This window comes from Plecotus auritus, assembly GCF_963455305.1.
Source record: "Plecotus auritus genome assembly, chromosome: 1".
In the NCBI taxonomy this organism is placed as follows: domain Eukaryota; kingdom Metazoa; phylum Chordata; class Mammalia; order Chiroptera; family Vespertilionidae; genus Plecotus; species Plecotus auritus.
The window spans coordinates 144,323,999-144,343,911 of record NC_137770.1 but is presented as its reverse complement, the minus strand read 5'-3'; the positions used below and the strand labels follow the sequence as shown (position 1 = coordinate 144,343,911).

General features: G+C 44.4%; 1 protein-coding gene and 1 pseudogene across 10 annotated transcripts in view; one reads left to right on the top strand and one right to left on the bottom strand.

Moving 5' to 3' along the window:
* The window catches only part of MLLT10 (MLLT10 histone lysine methyltransferase DOT1L cofactor), a 250,100-nt gene that overhangs the window by 51,441 nt on the left and 178,746 nt on the right, over window positions 1-19,913 (top strand). For 5 of the 9 annotated variants that reach the window (XM_080650474.1, XM_080650472.1, XM_080650473.1 and 2 more), the window contains one exon: window positions 14,872-14,926. The exons of the other annotated variants lie outside the window; for them this stretch is intronic. In XM_080650474.1, coding sequence (XP_080506600.1) covers window positions 14,872-14,926 — 55 coding nt within the window. The remainder of the gene's footprint in view (window positions 1-14,871; window positions 14,927-19,913) is intronic. 9 annotated transcript variants of the gene reach the window in all.
* Window positions 7,595-8,410, bottom strand: LOC308255437 (large ribosomal subunit protein eL8-like; annotated as a pseudogene). The gene has a single exon. The product of its transcript is annotated as a large ribosomal subunit protein eL8-like (transcript).

The following is a 19,913-nucleotide window of genomic DNA, read 5'->3' as shown; positions in this document are numbered from 1 at the left end:
TTTAGTAGGTTTTTTCTGTTTGTCTACTTTTTAAAAATATATTTGAAAATTAGTATTAAAAATAGTTTTAATGATAAAATTCACACATATAGTGTACAATTCAGTGGTTTTTAGTATATTTACAAAATTGTGAAACCATTGTCATAATAAATTTTAGAATATTTTCATTACCTCAGAAAAAGCTCTGTGTCCATAGTTCAGCCTTTTAAAGGGTACAATTCATTGTTTTTTAGTATAGTCACAGAATTATGCAATCATTACTATAATCAATTTAAGAATGTTTTCATCACCTCCGAAAAAGCTCTGTGCCCATTAGCAGCAACTATTCATTACCCAGCCTCTCCAGTCCCTGGAAACCACGAATCTACTTTCTGTCTCTATTCTGGACATTTCATATAAATGGAATCGTATAATACTTGGTATTTTGTCAGTGCCTTTTTTCTCTTAGCATAACGTATTTAGGGTTCACTTATGTTGTCGCATGTATTAGAACTTTATTTCTTTTTATTGCCAAATAACATTCCATTGTATGGCTATACCACATTTTATATACTCATTAACTAATTGATGGACATTTAGGTTGTATCTACATTTTGGCTATTATGAATAATGCTCTTACGACCATTTGTGTACAAACTTTTATGTATACATCTGTTTTCATTTCTTTTGGGTTTGGAGTTTTTGATCAAACTTGTGATAACTATATTTAACCATTTGAGGAACTGCCAATGCAGCTATCCCACTTTATATTCCATCAAAAATATATGAGGGGTCTAGTTTCTCCCATATCCTTGCCAACAGGATACATTAAAAATTTTTTTTTATCTTTAAATCTTTATTGTTGAAGGTATTACATATGTCCCCCCTCCCTCATTGACCCCTTCTAGCCCATACCCAGCACCCCATCCCAAGCCTTCTACCACACTGTTGTCTGTGTTCATGGGTTATGCATGTAAGTTCTTTGGTTGACCTCTTCCCACCCACCCATCCACCTTGGCCTTCCCTCTGAGATTCAATAGTCTATTCCATGCTTCTGTATCTCTGGATCTCTATTGTTCATCAGCTTATTTTGTTCATTAGTTTCCACATATGAGTGAGATTATGTGATACTTGTCTTTCTGTGACTGGCTTATTTTGCTTAGCATAATACTCTCCAGGTCCTTCCATGCTGTCTCAACGGGTAAAAATACTTATTTTGTACTGCTGCATAGTATTCCAAGGTGTAAATGTACCACAGATTTTTAAAAATATATTTTATTGATTTTTTACAGAGAGGAAGGGAGAGGGAGAGAGAGTTAGAAACATCGATCAGAGAGAAACATCAAGCAGCTGTCTCCTGCACACCCCCTACCGGGGATGTGCTTGAAACCAAGGTACATGCCCTTGACCGGAATCGAACCTGGGACCCTTGAGTCCACAGGCCGATGCTCTATCCACTGAGCCAAACCGGTTAGGGCCACAGATTTTTTATTAATATAATTATATGAATAAAAGGTCCAACTTAATTTTTTTTTACTTGTAGATAAGAAGTTTTAACAGGTAACTTTGTTAAAGCTATTTCTCTTTGTATTAGTTTCTTAGCATCCCTTTAGCAATTTCAATATATTTCCATATCTTTTTACAGTACATATAACATACCAATTATAGTTAACATTGTACCACTTTTTGTAAAGTGTAGAAACTTGGAGCTTTCAGAGATTCTTTTACATCACCTCTGCCTGCTATCAGTTATATTAATGTCATATATATTAGATCTACATATATTATACAACACAGAAGATATTACAATTTTTGCTTTCGATAATATGTATTTTTTTAAAAATATTTTTTGTTGTTAATTTTTTTAGAGAGAGAGGAAGGGAAGAGGGATAGAGAGATAGAAACATTAATGGAGAGAAACATCATTGATCAGCTGCCTTCTGCATGCCCCTTACTGGGGATTGAGCATGTGCCCTGCCTGGGAATTGAACTGGTGACCTCTTGGTTCCTGTGTTATTGCTCAACTGCTAAGCCACACAGACTGAGCAATAACATGTATTTTAAATAATAAGACCTAGAAGTCTTTTATAGCTACCCAGGTATTTACCGTTTGAGGTCCTCTTCTTTGTTTCCTGAAGATTTGCATTTTCATCTAGTACCATTTCCCTTAATTTTGACGGTTTACTTTAGTCTTTATTGTAGCCCATGTCTACTGATGATTAATTCTGTTTCTTTTATCTGTAAAAACCCATTTTACCTTCATTTTTGAAGGATATATTAGTTAAATACAGAATTCTGGATTAACAGTTCTTTTTCTTTAAATACTTTAAAGATGTTATTTTATTTTCTTTTGTCTTCTGTAGTTTATGATGAGAAAGCAGTCATTTATCCAGTTACTGTTCCCCTTTATTTGATGTGTCATTTTCTCTTGGCTGCTTTCAATACTTTTTCCCTTGTTTGCTTTTCAGTAAGTGGTTTGGTTAACTTGAGATTCACTGAGCTTCTTGAATCCATAAATATGTCCTTCAAATTGAGGAAATTTTCATTCATTATGTGTTCTAAATTTTCTTTCCCACTGTATTCTCACACTTATTTATTCATCCCCTGCCCCTTCCTACCCTCTACCAGGGGTCCTCAAACTTTTTAAACAGGGGGCCAGTTCACTGTCCCTCAGACCGTTGGAGGGCCAGACTATAGTTTAAAAAAAAAACTATGAACAAATTCCTATGCGCACTGTGGGCCCGGGACGAGTCAGCTGCTAAGCAGGACAGGCTGCGGCACCCAGCGGGCTGGATAAATGTCCTTGGCGGTCCACATGTGGCCCGTGGGCCGTAGTTTGAGGACCCCTGCTCTAGGCCTTCAGTTAGATGTTAGACTTCTTGATACTGTTCAGTATGTTCTGGAAGCCCTTTTCCTTTTTTTCACTATTTTCTTTTTCAGATTAGATCCTATATATTAATATAGCTTCAATATGCTATTTCACTTATTATAGGTACATTTTCATTTACCTCACAGAATCCTATATAATAAAAGGCTAATATACAAATTGACTGAACAGCTGAACAACTGGTTGCTATGATGCACACTGACCACTAGGGGGCAGATGCTCAATGCAGGAGCTTCTCCCCTGGTGATCAGTGCGCTCCCATAGGGGGAGCGCTGCTCAGCCAGAAGCTGGGCTCATGGATGGCAAGTGCAGCAGCGGTGGCAGGAGCCTCTCATGCCTCTGTGGCAGCACTGAGGATGTCCGACTGCTGGCTTAGGCCTGCTCCCCATGGAACTCCCCCGAGGGCTCCCGGACTGCGAGTGGGCACAGGCTGGGCTGAGGGACACCCCCCCTCCTGAGTTCACGAATTTCGTGCACCGAGCCTCTAGTTTAATTATAATAGCTATTTTAAAGCCGAATTCCAATGTATGTCTAGGTCATCTTATGTTGACCTTCGCCGATTGTGTTTGCAAGCATGATTAACGTTTTCCTATTCATAGATCAGGTAGGTGACTTGGAGTTTCCTATACATTGTAGGTGTTTTACATGAGAAGTCTGGATTTTATTATATTCCTTTGCATAAATTGTTATTGTTTTTATAAGCAGTTGATTGGGTTAGATTCAAACCATCTATTAAGTATTTTGAGCAGTTGCTTAAATTTCATTTTATTTCTTTTTCCTTAACTGGACTCTAGCTTGCCTTTTTTAAGTTCAGTGAGAGATTTGGGCATATTCTATATATAAATATTTGGGGGCTTCTCCTGGTTCTCTCCTCTTCTTGATTCAGACCTCACTTTCCTTGTTTCCCTGCAATTTTATCTTCTGGTTCTTCAGGTATTAAAACTATAGGAGCCACAATGGCTGGTTAGCTCGTCTTCAGACTAAAAACCTTCCAGTTCTGACATATGGTGGGAAACTAGAATCTGTTTTTGTTTTTTTTTTAAATATATTTTTATTGATTTCAGAGAGGAAGGAAGAGGGAGAGAGAGATAGAAACATCAATGATTAAAGCGAATCATTGATTGACTGCCTCCTGCACACCCCCTACTGGGGATTGAGCCCACAACCAGGGCATGTGCCCTTGACTGGAATAGAACCCGGACCCTTCAGTTCGCAGGCCTACACTACCCACTGAGCCGAACCAGTTAGGGCTAGGATCTGTTTGTTATCTGTGTAAGCGTTTGTCTTGTATAAGTTTACTTTTGGAATAGAAGATCATTTTATCATTGATTTAAATATAATTGATATGTTTTATTTCATTGCAGTTATTTTCATTGGCCTTAATTAATTTCATCTTTGGCCAGCAGAAGTCTCTTTAGGTTAGCCCATAAGTCCTTTTTATGTGATTAGAGTAGTCTTTTGTAGCTTTCTTGCTGGTAGAACAAACTATTCTGGGGTTATTTGACTTAGACCAGGAATCATCTCTTCTCCTAGGAGTCCTGGACCATAACCTGGGCACTAATTTCTAGAGTGGTAGTCATGATCTTTCTAAAACACAAGAAATTTAGATTATTTTTATCTTTTGCTTAAATAAAGAAATGATGATGGTATGTGTTTTATCCTATAGGTACTTTTAAAAAATATTTTTTATTATTGATTTTAGAGAGAGGGAGGAGCAGAGAAGGAGAGAGAGAAACAGCGATTGACTGGCTCCTGCATGCCCCCTACCAGGATTGAGCCACAACCTAGGCATGTGCCCTCACCAGGAATTGAACTGGTGACCTCTTGGTGCAGGGGATGACACTCAATCAACTGAGCCACATTTGATGCCACAATTATATCTTTTATATAAGGAAGATCAAACTTAAAACTTGAATTTATACTTCTTATTAACCTGTAATACTATTAAAAAAAATACATTTTATTGATTTTAGAGAGGGAGAGGGAGAGAGACATCAATGATGAGAGAGAATCAGTGATTGGCAGCCTCCTGCATGTCCCCTACTGGGGATTGAGCCCGCAACCCAGGCATGTGCCCTTGGCTGGAATCAAACCTGGGACCCTTCAGTCCGCAGGCCGACGCTCTATACATTGAGCCAAACCAGCTACGGCATGTATTACTATTTTTAATTATTATCTTACTGCTTTGTGTAATGTAATGGTGATCACAGTCTGGGTAAACAAGTATAGCTGAATGCATAGTTACATTGCCACAACCTCCTAAAGCTCAGTGTTTTAGGTGAGCTTGACTTAGTGAAGTACAATGAGTACTTTGCAAGAGAATCCTATCTAATAGAAGAGTAATATGCAAATTGACCGTCACTCCAAGACACAAGATGGCTGTCCCCATGTGGACACAAGATGGCCGCCACAAGATGGCCTGCAGGGGAGGGCAGTTGTGGGCGATCAGGAAAGCAGGGAGGGCAGTTAGGAGTGACTGGGCCAGCAGAGGAGGGCAGTTGGGAGAGACCAGGTCAGCAGGGGAAGGCAGTTGCGGGGAACCAGAACTGCAGGGGAGGGCAGTTGGGGAGACCAGGCCTGCAGGGGATGGCAGTTGGGGGGAGGGGAACCAGGCCTTCAGTGAGGGGGGGGGGGACTAGCCTGCAGTGGAGGACAGTTGGGGGGAATCCAGGCCTGCAGGGGAGGGCAGATGGGGGGGGACCAGGCCTGTAGGGGAGGGCAGTTGTGGGTGATCAGGCCAGCAGGGAGGGCAGTTAGGTGTGACCAGGCCGGCAGGGGAGGGCAGTTGGGGGAGACCAGGTCTGCAGGGGAGGGCAGTTGTGGGCGAGCAGGCCAGCAGGGAGGGCAGTTAGGGGTGACCAAGCCAGCAGAGGAGGGCAGTTGGGGGGGACCAGGCCAGCAGGGGAGGGCAGTTGGGGGGGACCAGGCCTGCAGGGGAGGTCAGTTTTGGGGGGGACCAGCCCTGCAGGGGAGGACAGTTGCAGGACCGGGGGGACCCAAGTCTGCAGGGGAGGACAGTTGGAGGGGACCAGGCCTGCATGGGAGGGCAGTTAGGGGTGACCAGGATGACAGGGAAGGGCAGTTGAGGGGTGACCAGGCCGGCAGGGGAGGGCAGTTAGGGGTGACCAGCATGGCAGGGGAGGGCAGTTAGGGGCAATCAGGCTGGCCGGGGAGCAGTTAGGCGTCAATCAGGCTGGCAGGGGAGTGATTAGGGGGTGATCAGGCTGGCAGGCAGAAGCGGTTAGGGGCAATCAGGCAGAGGCAGGCGAGCGGTTGGGAGCCAGCACTCCTGGATTGTGGGAGGGATGTCCAACTGCCCATTTAGGCCCGATTCCAGTAGGATCGGGCCTAAATGGGCAGTCGGACATCCCTCAAGGGGTCCCAGATTGGAGAGGGTGCAGGCTGGGCTGAGGGACAACCCCCCCTCCCCCATGCACAAATTTCGTGCACCAGGCCCCTAGCCTATAATAATAAAAGTGTAATATGCTAATTAGACCAAACGACCTTATGGACGAAGCTGGTCTGCACGGAAGCCCTGGTTCTGGGTGCCTGCCAGCAGCCAGGGGAAGGAAGGCCTACTCTTGTATGATTTTCATGCATCGGGCCTCTAGTCTATAATAATAAAAGTGTAATATGCTAATTAGACCAAACGACCTTCCAGATGACCTTCTGGACGAAGCATGGGTCTCGTAGCCCCTTGCATGAATTTCGTGTATCAGGCTTGTAAGTCTAATATAAAGTAGAACAAGTAATGTTGCCTTACATTATAAAGATGGAAAATAGTTGTATGCTTTCTTACTATACTACATGATATATAAAAAAAGAAGGAACCTCGTATAATTTCTACTTGTTTGGGCCATTACAATTAATGGGTATTTTTGGTAAACTGTGGTGAGATCTCTATTATATGTCTTTTTTGGAGGAGCAGTATCTCCTTATAATGTTTCCCCTTTCGCAGGATTTACTTGTACCTTTTTAACACTATATCTCACTAAAATAAGAATGGATCTGTGGGATTCTAGTACTAACGTGTAGCTGCAGCCTTCCCTGCGAAACTTTTCAGTTTGGATTGGTTTACTATAGGATCTGAAGTCTTCTGTTATCCATGATGCCTCATACCAGATCCTTTCTTTCTGAGCTTATGGTACACTCTTCTGACTATAACTTAATCTTGTTTTTTTTTCTTTTAATCATGTTTTCTGTCAAGTCTCCTGTCTATTTTTACTCTTAGTGGGAAGATAAAGTCATATTATTTTACTTAGCATATAATAATGTGTCTATAAGAATTTAAATTATAAAACAAATGAAGTATTTTGAAATGAATAAATAAATTCACTCATATCTTACTATTCTCATCACAGGCCTATTAATATATTTTGTGTATTTTCTTTTAGAGTTTTTTTTCTATGCACTTATTTGTTAACAGTGAAAATCTTTGTGAATATAGCATTCATTCCCTCACTGTTATACAGTTAAGACTCTTCATAAAATTTTTATATTTATAAACAGCCATATAAAATATTTTTATACACATTCTTTTCATGTCTTGAACTTATAGTATATAAATGATATAATAATGAGACAGTACTTAATAAATGCTATATCCATCATATTTTTTTTAGCTCTCTGTGAAGTAATGGAATCAGTAATTTCCTTGAATCATATTGCTAAATTGCTCTCTAAAAGAATTGGATTATGATGCCATCAATAGTATATGAAAATAAATGTTCAATGCACTCTGAACATGAGGAAAAGCTTTACTAACGTAGTGGGCAAAAATGACTTTGCCTTTTCTAGCTTGGCAATGTGAATCACCGACTTTGGTTCTGGGACATTGCCTCCCCACTGACGGTGGATCTCATCATATCTGTCATTTTAATTGGCCCGGATAGCTTCTGCCAGCTTAGCCTGAGCTCTTTTGTCTTCTGAGTTAACCTGTGTAAAGGCGATGGTGGTGCAGGTCTTCCTGTGGACTAGACACTCCACCCTGACCTTCCTCTTGATAATACAGTAGGGAACCCCCATTTTACTGCACAGTGCAAGCAGGAAGATGACCAGCTTGATGGGATCAATATCATGTGCAGTCACTACCAGCTGGGCCTTCTTGTTCTCCACCAAGGTGGTTACAGTGTTAACCCTTGCTGGAAGGACAGGTGGCCTCTTGGGGACATCCCCTTTGCTGGCAGCTTTTTTCTTAGCCCAGGCCAACAATTTCTGCATCTTCTCTTGCTTTGTCTCTGGTCTGTACTTGTGGGCCAGCTTAAGCAGTTGAGTAGCTGTTTGGTGGTCTAAGGCCTGAGTGAACTGGTTAATGGCAGGAGGCACTTTCAGATACTTAATAGAGAATAGTCCTTTGCTGCTGCAACCGAATGTTAGAGGGGCCATTGACAAAGTGGGTGAGGTCCCTTTAGGGCTGGATGTCCAATTCCAAAATTCTTGGGCCTTTTCTCAAATGGGATATACCACCTTCTTGGCCTCCTGCTTCTTCACAACAGCAGGGGCCGGTACCACCTTCTTCCCCTTAGCCTTCTTTCCTTTCAGCATCTTGGGCCACAAGAGGAGATAGAAATAAAATTTTTGAATTGTCTATTCTAATGTTTTTGTTTTATAGAAGTTTTTAATTTTTTAGATTTGACTACTGGTTATTTTTGGTCTTAATTCTTATATTGAAATTGTTTTTCAAACATTTTGAATTTATATTTGTGATCAGTAAAGTTTCAAGGGTCTAATTTGAATTTTTTCTTCCCTAATTGTTGAACATTTTTCTTATACCTAACCATCCCAAAGAGTAATCTATCACTGGCTGTAGTCCTTACATTAGATTTAGTTATACTTCTATAAGTAACTGTTTTTTTTCCTTCAAGGTAAATTGTACAACTAATAGTGTTTCCATCTGTGAAGGAGGTATAACTTAGAACCAAATTATTGCCTGTCTTTAGCAAGTCTGCTTATGTTTTTGCTCCTTCCATGTATCCAGCTGTGATAGATGCTATGGCTACAGCCATGAAATGGAATTTATAATCTAGCAAAGGAGATAAACATAATTGCATAAACAATTATTTGTGATTGCAGTCTACCTAATAAAAGAGTAATATGCTAATTGACTGTACCTTCACGACAGCCACCAGCCAATCAGGAGTGAGTATGCAAATCAACCCAACAAAGATGGCGGGTTAATTTGCATATACAGACACTGAGTGGCTGGTGGTGACGACTCAGGCATTCCACACCACCCTAGCTGCTCCGGGCCTCTGTGCAGCTTGGGAAGGTGGAAAGGTGGCTCCGGGCTGGAGCGGAAAGGCGGTTCCGGCCAGAGTGAAGGCGGTGCCAGCAGCCAGGGGAAGGAAGGCCCATTCTTGCACGAATCTTCATTTGTGTGTTGGGCCACTAGTATACAATAAGAAGAAAAGTACATAGATAACTCATAAATGGCACCTAATTTAATAAAGGTATTCAGAGAAATATTTTTTTGAGGAAGTGACTTTAAGCAAGGACCTGAGGGAAGTAAGAAGTTAACTGTGAAAGTGGTTTGGGGTGAGGACAGTATTTTAGGTAGAGTAAAAGCAACACATTTAAAGGCTGTCAGACAGGAATGAGCTTTGGAGTATTTACTGAACTGAAAGAAGAAAAGTCAGTATTGCCCAGACAATAAGAAGGTCATAGAGGAAAGTAAGGAGTAGATCATGTAGGGAAACCATTTAAAGGGTTTAAGTGGGGAAGTTATGTATATTGACTTGAATTTTTGAAGTTCATTCTGTAGACTGGAGGGGTCAGGTACTGGGAGACTATTTAGTAGAAGACCACTGAAGTGGTCCTGATGAAAGTTGATGTTAGCTTGCAGTTGGCTAATACTAGTGTAGAAGGAGAGAAGTAGTCAAATCTCACCAGTATTTAGGAGGAGAATGGCCAAATTGTGGTGATTGATTAAATATGAGGTTAGCCCTAGCCTTGTGGCTTAGTTGGTTGAGCGTTGTTCCATGCACCGAAAGGTCACTGGTTCAATTCCTGGTCAGGGCACACACCCAGATTGAGGGCTTGATCCCCAGTAGGTGGTGTGCAGGAGGGAGCCTGTTAATGTTTCTCTCTCACATCGATGTTTCTCTCTCTCCTTCTACCTTCCTCTATCAAATCAATACAAACATATTTTAAAAACATGTGAGTTTAGGAAATAGGGTAAAGCTGTCAAAAGATGATGCCTAGATATGGGCAATATGTGATTAAGAATATTATTCCAAAGATAGGGAAAACTGCAGGAAGAGTAAGTGTAGTCATAAATTTGGGACTGAATTTAAAGTGCCTAGCCTATCTAATAAAGAGGGAATATGCAAATTGACCATCACTCCAACACACAAGATGGCCACCCCTATGTGGTCAAAGATGGCCACCCCCATATGGACACAAGATGGCCACCACAAGATGGCCTGCAGGGGAGGGCAGTTAGGGGTGACCGGGCCTGCAAGGGAGGGCAGGTAGGGGTTACCGGGCCGGCAGGGAGGGCAGTTAGGGCCAACCAGGCTGGCAAGGGAGTGCAGTTAGGGGGAACCAGGCTGGCAAGGGAGAGCAGTTAGGGGGGACCAGGCCTGCAGGGGAGGGCAGTTAGGGGGGGACCAAGCTTGCAGAGGAGGGCATTTGGGGGTTACCAGGCCTGCAGGGAAGGGCAGTTAGTGGTGACCGGACTGGCAGGGGAGGGCAGTTAGGGGCAACCAGGCTGGCAAGGGAGGGCAATTGGGGGGGGGGGGCCTAGGCTGGCAGGGGAGGGCAGTTAGGGTTAACTAGGCCTGCAGGGAAGGGCAGTTAGGGGGGACCAGGCCTGCAGGGGAGGGCAGTTTGGCGGGGCCAGGCTTGCAGGGGAGGGCAGTTGGGGGTGACTAGGCCTGCAGGTGAAGGCAGTTGGGGGGGACCAGACCTGCAGGGGAGGGCATTTGGGGGCGATCAGGCCATCAGGGGAGGGCAGTTAGGGGCAATCGGGCTGGCAGGGGAGCAATTAGGCATTGATCAGGCTAGGAAGGGAGGAATGTTAGGGGTGACCAGGCCAGCAGGGGAGGGAAGTTAGGGTGACCAGGCCAGTAGGGGAGGACAGTTAGGGGCAATTGGGCCAGCACGGGAGCAGTTAGGCATCAATCAGGCTGCAGGGGAGTGGTAAGGGCAATCAGGCATGCAGGCAGGGGAGCAGTAGGGAGCCAGCAGTCCTGGATTATGAGAGGGATGTCTGACAGCCCGTTTCAGTCGAGGACTGCTGGCTCCCAACCGCTCGCCTGCCTGCATGCCTGATTGGAGAGCGTGCAGGCTGGGCTGAGGGACACCCCCCCTCTGTGCACGAATTTTGTGCACTGGGACTCTAGTCCTATCTAATAAAGAAGGAATATGCTAATTAACCATCACTCCGTCACAAAGATGGCTGCACCCACAGCTGAGGCCAAGTTCCCATAAGGAGCCTTAACAAGCAATCAGCAGGGACCTGAGGCTACACCCTCCCCCGCCCCCGTGGGGCTTGACAGGGGACCTCAAGATGCACCTCCTGTCCTGGTTCCAGGCCAGGTGACTTCAGGCTGCACCCCCCACCCAGCGGGGCTTGATGAGGGACCTCAAGGTGCGCTTCCCATCCTGGTCCTGAGCTAGGGGACCTCAGGCTGCTCTCCCCGCCCCAGCGCCAGGCCGGGGGATCTCAGGCCACCCCCCCACCAGGTGGGGCTTGACAGGGGACCTCAGGCTGCGTCCCCCACCCAGCGGGGCTTGATGGGGGACCTCAAGGTGCGCTTTCCATACTGGTGCTAGACTAGGGGACCTCAGGCTGCTCCCCCGGCCCCAGCTCCAGGCTGGGGGATCTCAGGCCACCCCCCCACCAGGTGGGGCTTGACAGGGGACTTCAGGCCGCGCCCCCCACCCCAGCACCAGGCCAGGAGACCTCAGGCCGCACCCCCCGCCCCAGCACTGAGCCAGGGGACCTGAGGCTGCGCCCCCCCTGCCTGGCGGGGCTTGACAGGGGACCTGAAGGTGCACCCCCAGTGCTGGGTCAGGGGAACTCAGGCTGCGCCCCCCGCCCAGGGGGGACGAGACTGCACCCTCCTGCTGATGGGGCTTGACAGGGGACCTGAGGCTGTTCCCCCCTCCAGGTGCCAGGCTGGGGGACCTGAGGCTGCGCACCCTCCCTGGCGGGGCTTGACAGGGGACCTCAGGCCATGCCCCCCCCTCAGCGGGGCTTGACAGGGGATCTCAGGCCATGTCCCACACCTGGCGGGGCTTGACGGGGGACCTCAAGCCATGCCCCCCCAACCCGGTCTGGGCTGGGGGACCTCAGGCCACGCCCCCTGTTCTGGCACCGGGCCAGGGGACCTGAGGTTATGTTCCCTGCCCAGTGGGGCTTGACAAGGATGGAACTAGCCAGGTCTGGATCAATCCCAATGAGGCGGGGGGAGCCGGCCAGGTCTGGGTCTCATGCGATTTTGAGGCGCATGTGCGTGGGCAGGGACTTGACTCTGGGTCCTGTGGTGTGCCCCAGACTCTGACAGGAGGAAGGTTTTCATATACATTTTACTAATTTTCTTTCATCTCTGACACTTCTATTATAGAGAAAGGGCAAATAGCAATATTAAATTATTTCCTCTAATTAATTCCCCCCCCCCCTTTTTTTTTTTTTTTGACGAGTGACAAGAATGTTTATTAACTGGCTCCTACATAAAGTCCCAGTCCTGGAAGCCGTGAACAGACTCCCTGGCCTTCACTAACCTTAAGGTCACTGACCCTTTTTCTTCTCTGTCAGAATCATTGATTTCACAGCAGTGAGGAATGTCTGGCCTGTGGGCCAGATAAGGCCCATGGCATCATTTGGTCTGGCCCTGCCAAGGCATTAGGGGTGAGTTAATTAATCCCCTTTTAATGTGCATGAGTTTCGTGCACCGGGCCACTAGTCTATCTAATAATAGAGGAATATGCAAATTAGCCGGGACGCAGTAACTCCACGACTGAACAACAGGGACCTGAGGCTGCATGGCGCCTGGCTGGGGCTTGATGGGGGAACTCAGGCCACGCCCCCCACCCTGGCGCCTGGCCGGGAGACCTCAGGCCATGCCCCCTGCACTGTGGCAGGGGACCTCAGGCCACGCCCCCTGCCCCGGCTCCAGGTCAGGGACCTGAGGCTGCGCCCCCCACCCAGCACCAGGCTGGGGGACCCTGAGGCTGTGCCCCCTGCCTGGAGGGCCTTGACAGGGGTGGGGCCGGCCAGGTTTGGGTCTCCTGCATTTTCGAAGCGTGTACACGTGGTTGGCGGGGATTTGACTCTAGGTCTTGCAGCGCACCCCAGACTCTGACAGCAGGGAGATTTTCATATACATTTTAATAATTTTCTTTCATCTCTGACACTTCTATTACAGAGATAGAGCAAATAGCAATATTAAAATATTTCCTCTAATTCCCTTTTTTTTTTCTAAAAATATATTTTTTATTGAATTTTTACAGAGAGAAAGGGAGATGGATAGAGTTAGAAACATCGATGAGAGAGAAACATCAATCAGCTGCCTCCTACACACCCCCTACTGGGGATGTGCCCACAACCAAGGTACATGCCCTTGACTGGAATCAAACCTGGGACCCTTCAGTCCGCAGGCCGACGCTCTATCCACTGAGCCAAACCGGTTAGGGCTCCTCTAATTCCCTTTAATGTGCACGAATTTTGTGCACCGGGCCACTAAGTGTATTATAGAAAGTTTTACAATATGGATCCAAGCACAAATGAATAGGTCAAATTTGTGAGTCACTGGCATATCCTACTAATTTAATTGGTGATAGATGTATGGAAAATGAATGAAATTGCCGAGTGTTTAACATGAAATGAGAAGGCATCTTAAGTCAGAGTGCTGAGGAACTTCTGGATTTAAATATTGGATAAGGTGATCAGAGAAGTACTGCCAAAATGATAAGGAAAATCAGGAGAGTGAAATACTGGATGACAAGAAATAATAGCATCTCATGGCTTATGTTTTGTATACTTAATTTCCTGTTCTTATTTTTCTTTGCAATTTATTTATGTTACTATATTATATGCTGCAAGTTGGGGAGTATGAGGGGGTACACAAGTAATACTCAAGTGTGACCTCTAGGAACATATACTTCATAGTAAGACAATGCCATTAAACTTACTCTGTTTAGTTCTGGCTGGTGTGGCTCAGTTGGTTGTGCATAGTAGTCCCATGCACTCAAAAGTTGCAATTAGATTCCCTGTCAGGGTACATGCCTGGGTTTTGGGCTTGATCCCCGGTAGGGGGGCATACCCATTGATGTTTTGCTCTCCTGTTGATATTTCTCTCTCTCCCTCTCCATTCCTCTCTCTCTATAAAAATCGATTAAAAAAACCTTAAAGAGCTTACTCTGTTTATTAATTTTATAATTGTATTTGTCCTCTTGTCAATAGTGAAAAGAAAGATTAGTAGTGGCTCTATGTTTATTTCTGGTTTTAAATTGGGGAGTGGTAGGCAGTGGGATTCATGATAACTTCCGAGTACCAATGTGTGTGAATAAGAGTAACTAGAATAATTAGAGCACTTTCTTCCAGAAGGCAGGTCAGCATATGTGAGACCATGCCTTGCCACCTAAATCAAAATTCTAAATTTTTGAGTTTGGCTCTTTATTTTAGAACAAACCAGACCTAACTGAGTAGACTAAGCCTAGCTGATCTTAGGTAGAAAGTGAAGAGCTAGAAGCAAATGTTAAAAACCATGCACCAGTCTATGTTGAGAGAATCTTTTTGTTTTTATTAATTTTACACTAAAAAATCTTGGCAGGAACTTAAAAGTAATCAACAATTTACTTTGTAAAAGTTATCTGGTGCTCTGAAAAAGATCTCATGTCAAGAAGAATTACTTTGTGAGGAATGTTCTGAAATGTTACTCTTGGTGGCAACTAGTACAAATGTTGCTCCTACCTTTTTAATAGTTTTGAAGTTACAAGGAAGATGTTATACTTTTGTAATCTGAAAAATATCTTTGTTTCCTTTCTTTTTTTTTAAATAGAGATGTGAACTGTGTCCTCATAAGGATGGAGCTTTAAAAAGAACAGATAATGGGGGTAAGTGCAGAGATTTTTGAAAAAATTTTTATTGAAGACTGGATTGGGAAAGTATTTTAAGGTATTTGGTAGTTCATATTATTATGTAAAATTGAATAGTGTTTACCACTCATATTTTTATAGCAGTGGATATTATTTATGAATTATTTTTTATTGAAAAAGTTTTTTTCTCCTTTGTGGATAGGATTAAGTATTGTTTTTTTCTTAATGCAGAACAGTCCACATACTTATAATTAAAATCTTGATTTTTTTAATGGATACAGTTCCTTATAGAAAGTATTTTTGAAAAATAAGCTTCTCTCTCTCTCTCTCTCTCTCTCTCTCTCTCTCTCTCTCTCTCTCCCCCCCCTCCCTTCCTCTCCCCCTCTCCCTCTCAGCTAGAGTTAAAATCTGTTGTTTTAGAACCCTGCCCCCCTTTTGTGTATTGCAGGACAGATGATGTTTTTATTGAATGTTAATTTTAACACACTTGAGGGCCTTTTGGCTGATTCCTAAATTCTGTTGTGCTTTCGTATTTCTCATTTTCATTTCTGTTTTTAGTTATCTCCCTCAGAGAAATATATATTTCTTTATAGCTCAGTACCATGAATTTATTAAACTGTGGCATCCTGTGAAAATTAATTAACTCATGAAGAAATTTAAAAAGTAGAGGTATATTCTTTTTGTAGCTAAGGTCTGGAAACAGCCCAAGTGCCCGTTAGGTGAGTGGATTAAAAAAGCTATGGTACATTTATACCAGTGAATACTATGCAGCAATAAAAAAGAAGGATCTCTTACCTTTTGAGAAAGTATGGAGGGACCTGGAGAGGATTATGTTAAGTGGATAAGCCAGTCACAGAAAGATAAGTATAACATGATCTCACTCATATGTGGAATCTAATGAATAAAATAAACTGATGAAGAAAACAGATCCAGAGACATAGAAACATGGAACAGACCATTTAATCTTAGAGGGAAGGTGGGTGGAAAAAGATTAACTAAAGAACTTATATTCATATTAGTAGCCCTACGCATGAATCTGTGCACCAGTAGCTCGCCAGTAGCTTGCTGCTGCCCTCCAGTAGCTCTCCACCTGCTGTCCCCCCTCTCCCCCCCCCCCCCCCCCCAGTCATAGCTTGCTGCCCTACCTCCTCCTGTAGCTCTCTGCCGCCCGCCTGTAGCTCGCTGCCCCACTCTCCTGCTGGTCCGTGATCCGGTTGTTATGTGGTCGGTCATTAAGCTTCACAGCGTAACGACCGTTTGCATATTACATCTTTATTATATAGGATATGCATTACCCATGGACATAGACAATAGTGTGGTGAAGGCCTGGGTGGGGGTTGGGACTTTCAATAATAAAGAAATTTTTAAAAAGTAGAGATATATGCCTTAACCGGCTTGGCTCAGTGGATAGAGTGTTGGTCTGTGGACTAAAGGGTCCCAGGTTTGATTCCGGTCAAGGGCATGTACCTTGGTTGCAGGCACATCCCCAGAAGGGGGTGTGCAGGAGGCAACTGATCAATGTTTCTCTCTCATCGATGTTTCTAACTCTCCCTCTCTCTTCCTCTCTGTTAAAAAAAAAATCAATAAAATATATTTTAAAAAAATCAATAAAATATATTAAAAAATAAAAATAAAAAGTAGAGGTATAACTTCTTTAGTATACACTTACATTTTGGGTAGCCAACTCTAAAGTATTTTTTGTCTTTTTATTGAATTTATTTGGGTGACATTAACAAAAACAGGTTTCAGATGTACAATTCTACAGCACATTGTCTATGCACTGTATTGTTTGTTCATCATCCTAAGCCAAATCTCCACTGATCACCATTTATACCCCTTATACCCTCCACCTCACCCCACTTCTTTCCCCCCGGCAGTCACCATGCTGTTGTCCTGTCCATGAGTTCTTTCTCTTTCCCTCTTTTCCCCTCAATCTCTACTCCCCTAGCATCTCTCACAGCTATCAGTTCACTATCTTTGAGTCTGTCTCTATTTTGCTTGTTAGTTCATTTTGTTCATATGAGTGAAATCATATGGTCTGTGTCTTTCTCTTATTGGCTTATTTCACTTAGTATAATGTTCTCTAGGTCCATCTATGCTGTCAAAAAGGGTAAAATTTCCTTCTTTTTTATGGAAGAGTAGTATTCCATTGTGTAAATGTACCACAGCTTTTTTATCTATTCATGTATTGATGGATACTTGGGTTGCTTTCAAATCTTGGCTATCCTATCTCCTATCACAATATGCAAATTGACAGTCACTTCAACACACAAGATGGCTGCCCCCCTGGACACAAGATGGCCACCACAAGATGGCCGGCAGGGGAGGGCAGTTGGGAGGGACCAGGCCTGCAAGGGAGGGCAGTTGGGGGCGACCAGGCCTGCAAGAGAACACAGTTGTGGGTAATCAGGCCGGCAGGGGAGGGCAGTTGGGAAGAACCAGGCCTGCAAGGGAGGGCAGTTGGGGGCGATCAGTCCGGCAGGGGAGGGCAGTTAGGGGTGACCGGCCAGCAGGGGAGGACAGTTGGGGGCAACCAGGCCTGCAAGGTAGGGCAGTTGTGGGGGGACCAGGCCTGCAAGGGAGGGCAGTTGGGGGCGATCAGCCCTGCAGGGGAGGGCAGTTAGGGGTGACCGGGCCGGCAGGGGAGGGAAGTTAGGTGTGATCAGGCCGGCAGGGGAGTGCAATTAGGGGAAATCGGGCCAGCAGGGGAGGGCAGTTAGGGGTGACCGGGCCGGCAGAGGAGGGCAGTTGCGGGGGACCACGCCTGCATGAGAGGACAGTTGGGAGGGCCAGGCCTGCAGGGGAGGGCATTTGGGGGGGACCAGGCCTGCAGGGGAGGGCAGTTGGGGGGACCAGGCCTGCACGGAGGGCATTTGGGGGGGACCAGGTTTGCAGGGGAGGGCAGTTAGGGGCAACCAGGCCTGCAGGGAGGACAGTTGGGGGGATCTGGCCTGCAGGGGAGGGCAGTTGGGGGGAGCCAGGCCTGCAGGGAAGGGCAGTTGGGGGCGACCAGGTCGGCAGCGGAGGACAATTAAGGGCGACCAGGCTGGCAGTGGAGGGCAGTTAGGTGTGATCAGGCCGGCAGGGGAGGGCAGTTAGGAGCAATCGGGCCAGCAGGGGAGCAGTTAGGCATCGATCAGGCTGGCAGGGAAGTGGTTAGGGGGTGATCCGGCTGGCAGGCAGAAGTGGTTAGGGGCAATCAGGCAGGCAGGCAGGTGAGTGGTTGGGAGCCAGCAGTCCTGTATTGTGAGAGGGATGTCAGACTGCCCATCCCATATTGGAGAGGGTGCAGGCTGGGCTGAGGGACACCACCCCCCTGCACGAATTTCGTGCACCGGTCCTCTAGTTGTAAATAACTGCAATGAATGTAGGGTTGCATATATTCTTTCAAATCAGTGTTTTGGGTTTATTTGGATATATATATTTCCAAAAGTGGAATCACTGGGCCATAAAGCAGTTCAATATTTAATTTTTTGATGTAACCCCATACCATTTTCCACAGTTGCTGCGCCATTCTGCATTCCCATCAGTAATCCATGAGGTTTCCCTTTACTGCACATCTTCCCCAACACTTGTTTGTTGATTACTGATAACCATTCTGATAGGTGTGAGGTGATATCTCCTTGCAGTTTTAATTCGTATTTTTCTGATCATTAGTGAATGACATTTAACATCTTTTATTTGTCTACTGGCCATCTATATATCCTCTTTGGAACTTTGCCCATTTTTAAATTGAATTGTTTTTTAGTGTTGAGGTTTATAAGTACTTTAAAAATTTTGGATATTAATCCCTTTTGAGGTTTGTTCGAGTCTAGTTAGGTCCTTTATCATGTTTAGTCTGATCCTTTGCCCATTTATTAATTGGATTGTTTGTTTTTTGGTGTTGAGTTTTGTAAGTTCTCTATAAATTTTGTGTATTAGCCCCTTATCAGTTGTATCAGCAAATATATTCTCCCATTGAGTGATTATCTTTTCATTTTGTCCTTTGCTGAGCAAAAGCTTTTTAATTTGATGTAGTCCCATTTGTTTATTTTGTTTCCCTTGCCTAAGGATATATAGTAGGAAAAAAAATTGCTACGAGAAATGTCCGAGATTTTACTGCCTTTGTTTTCTTCTAGGATTTTTATGGTTTTGAGTCTAACATGTAAGTCCTTTATACTTTTGAGTTTATTCTTGTGTATGGTGTAAGAGAGTGGTCTAATTTCATTGTTTTGCACATGTCTGTTTAATATTTCTAACGCCATTTATTAAATAGATTAAAGTATTTTTGGCAAAGAATACAATAAGGGTATTAGTAAAGAAAAGGGAAAAATACAGTGTTTTTCACAATACATATATTTACATATCTTAATTGCTTAAACTATATTATAAAGTCACATTTTGCAAAATTTAAAAAAGTATTAACAGTCTTTCCTACTCCTGTTCACCATTTGCCTAGTTCCTCAACAACTTTCCTATCACTAAGACAATTGCTGTTACTACTTCTTTTTTGCATATCCTTCTTGGTCTTTTGGCATATGCAGATACATATGAATAGTCAAATATTTCCTCCAGTTTTAAAAAAAAATTGGTTTTGGGGAGAGAGTAAGGGGGAGAGAAATGTTACCTCCCTGTGCACCCCAACAGGGGTCAGCCTGCAACCTGAGTATGTGCCCTGACTGTGAATTGAACAGGTGACCTTTCAGTGCATGGGATGACACTCAACCAACTGAACAACACTGGCCAAGGCTCCAATTTTTATTCTGGATGAATATTTTTTTTTAAATAAATCTTTATTCAGATTATTACAATTGTTTCTCCTTTTCCACCCCATAGCTCCCCTCCCCCCGGTTCTCAAACCACCTTCTGCCCTTACCTCCCCCCCACTGTCCTCATCCATAGGTGTATGGTTTTTGTCCAGTCTCTTTCTGAACCCCCCCATATCCCTTTCTCCCTGAGAATTATCAGTCCACTCCCTTTCTATGCCCCTGATTCTATTATATTCACCAGATTATTCTGTTCCTCA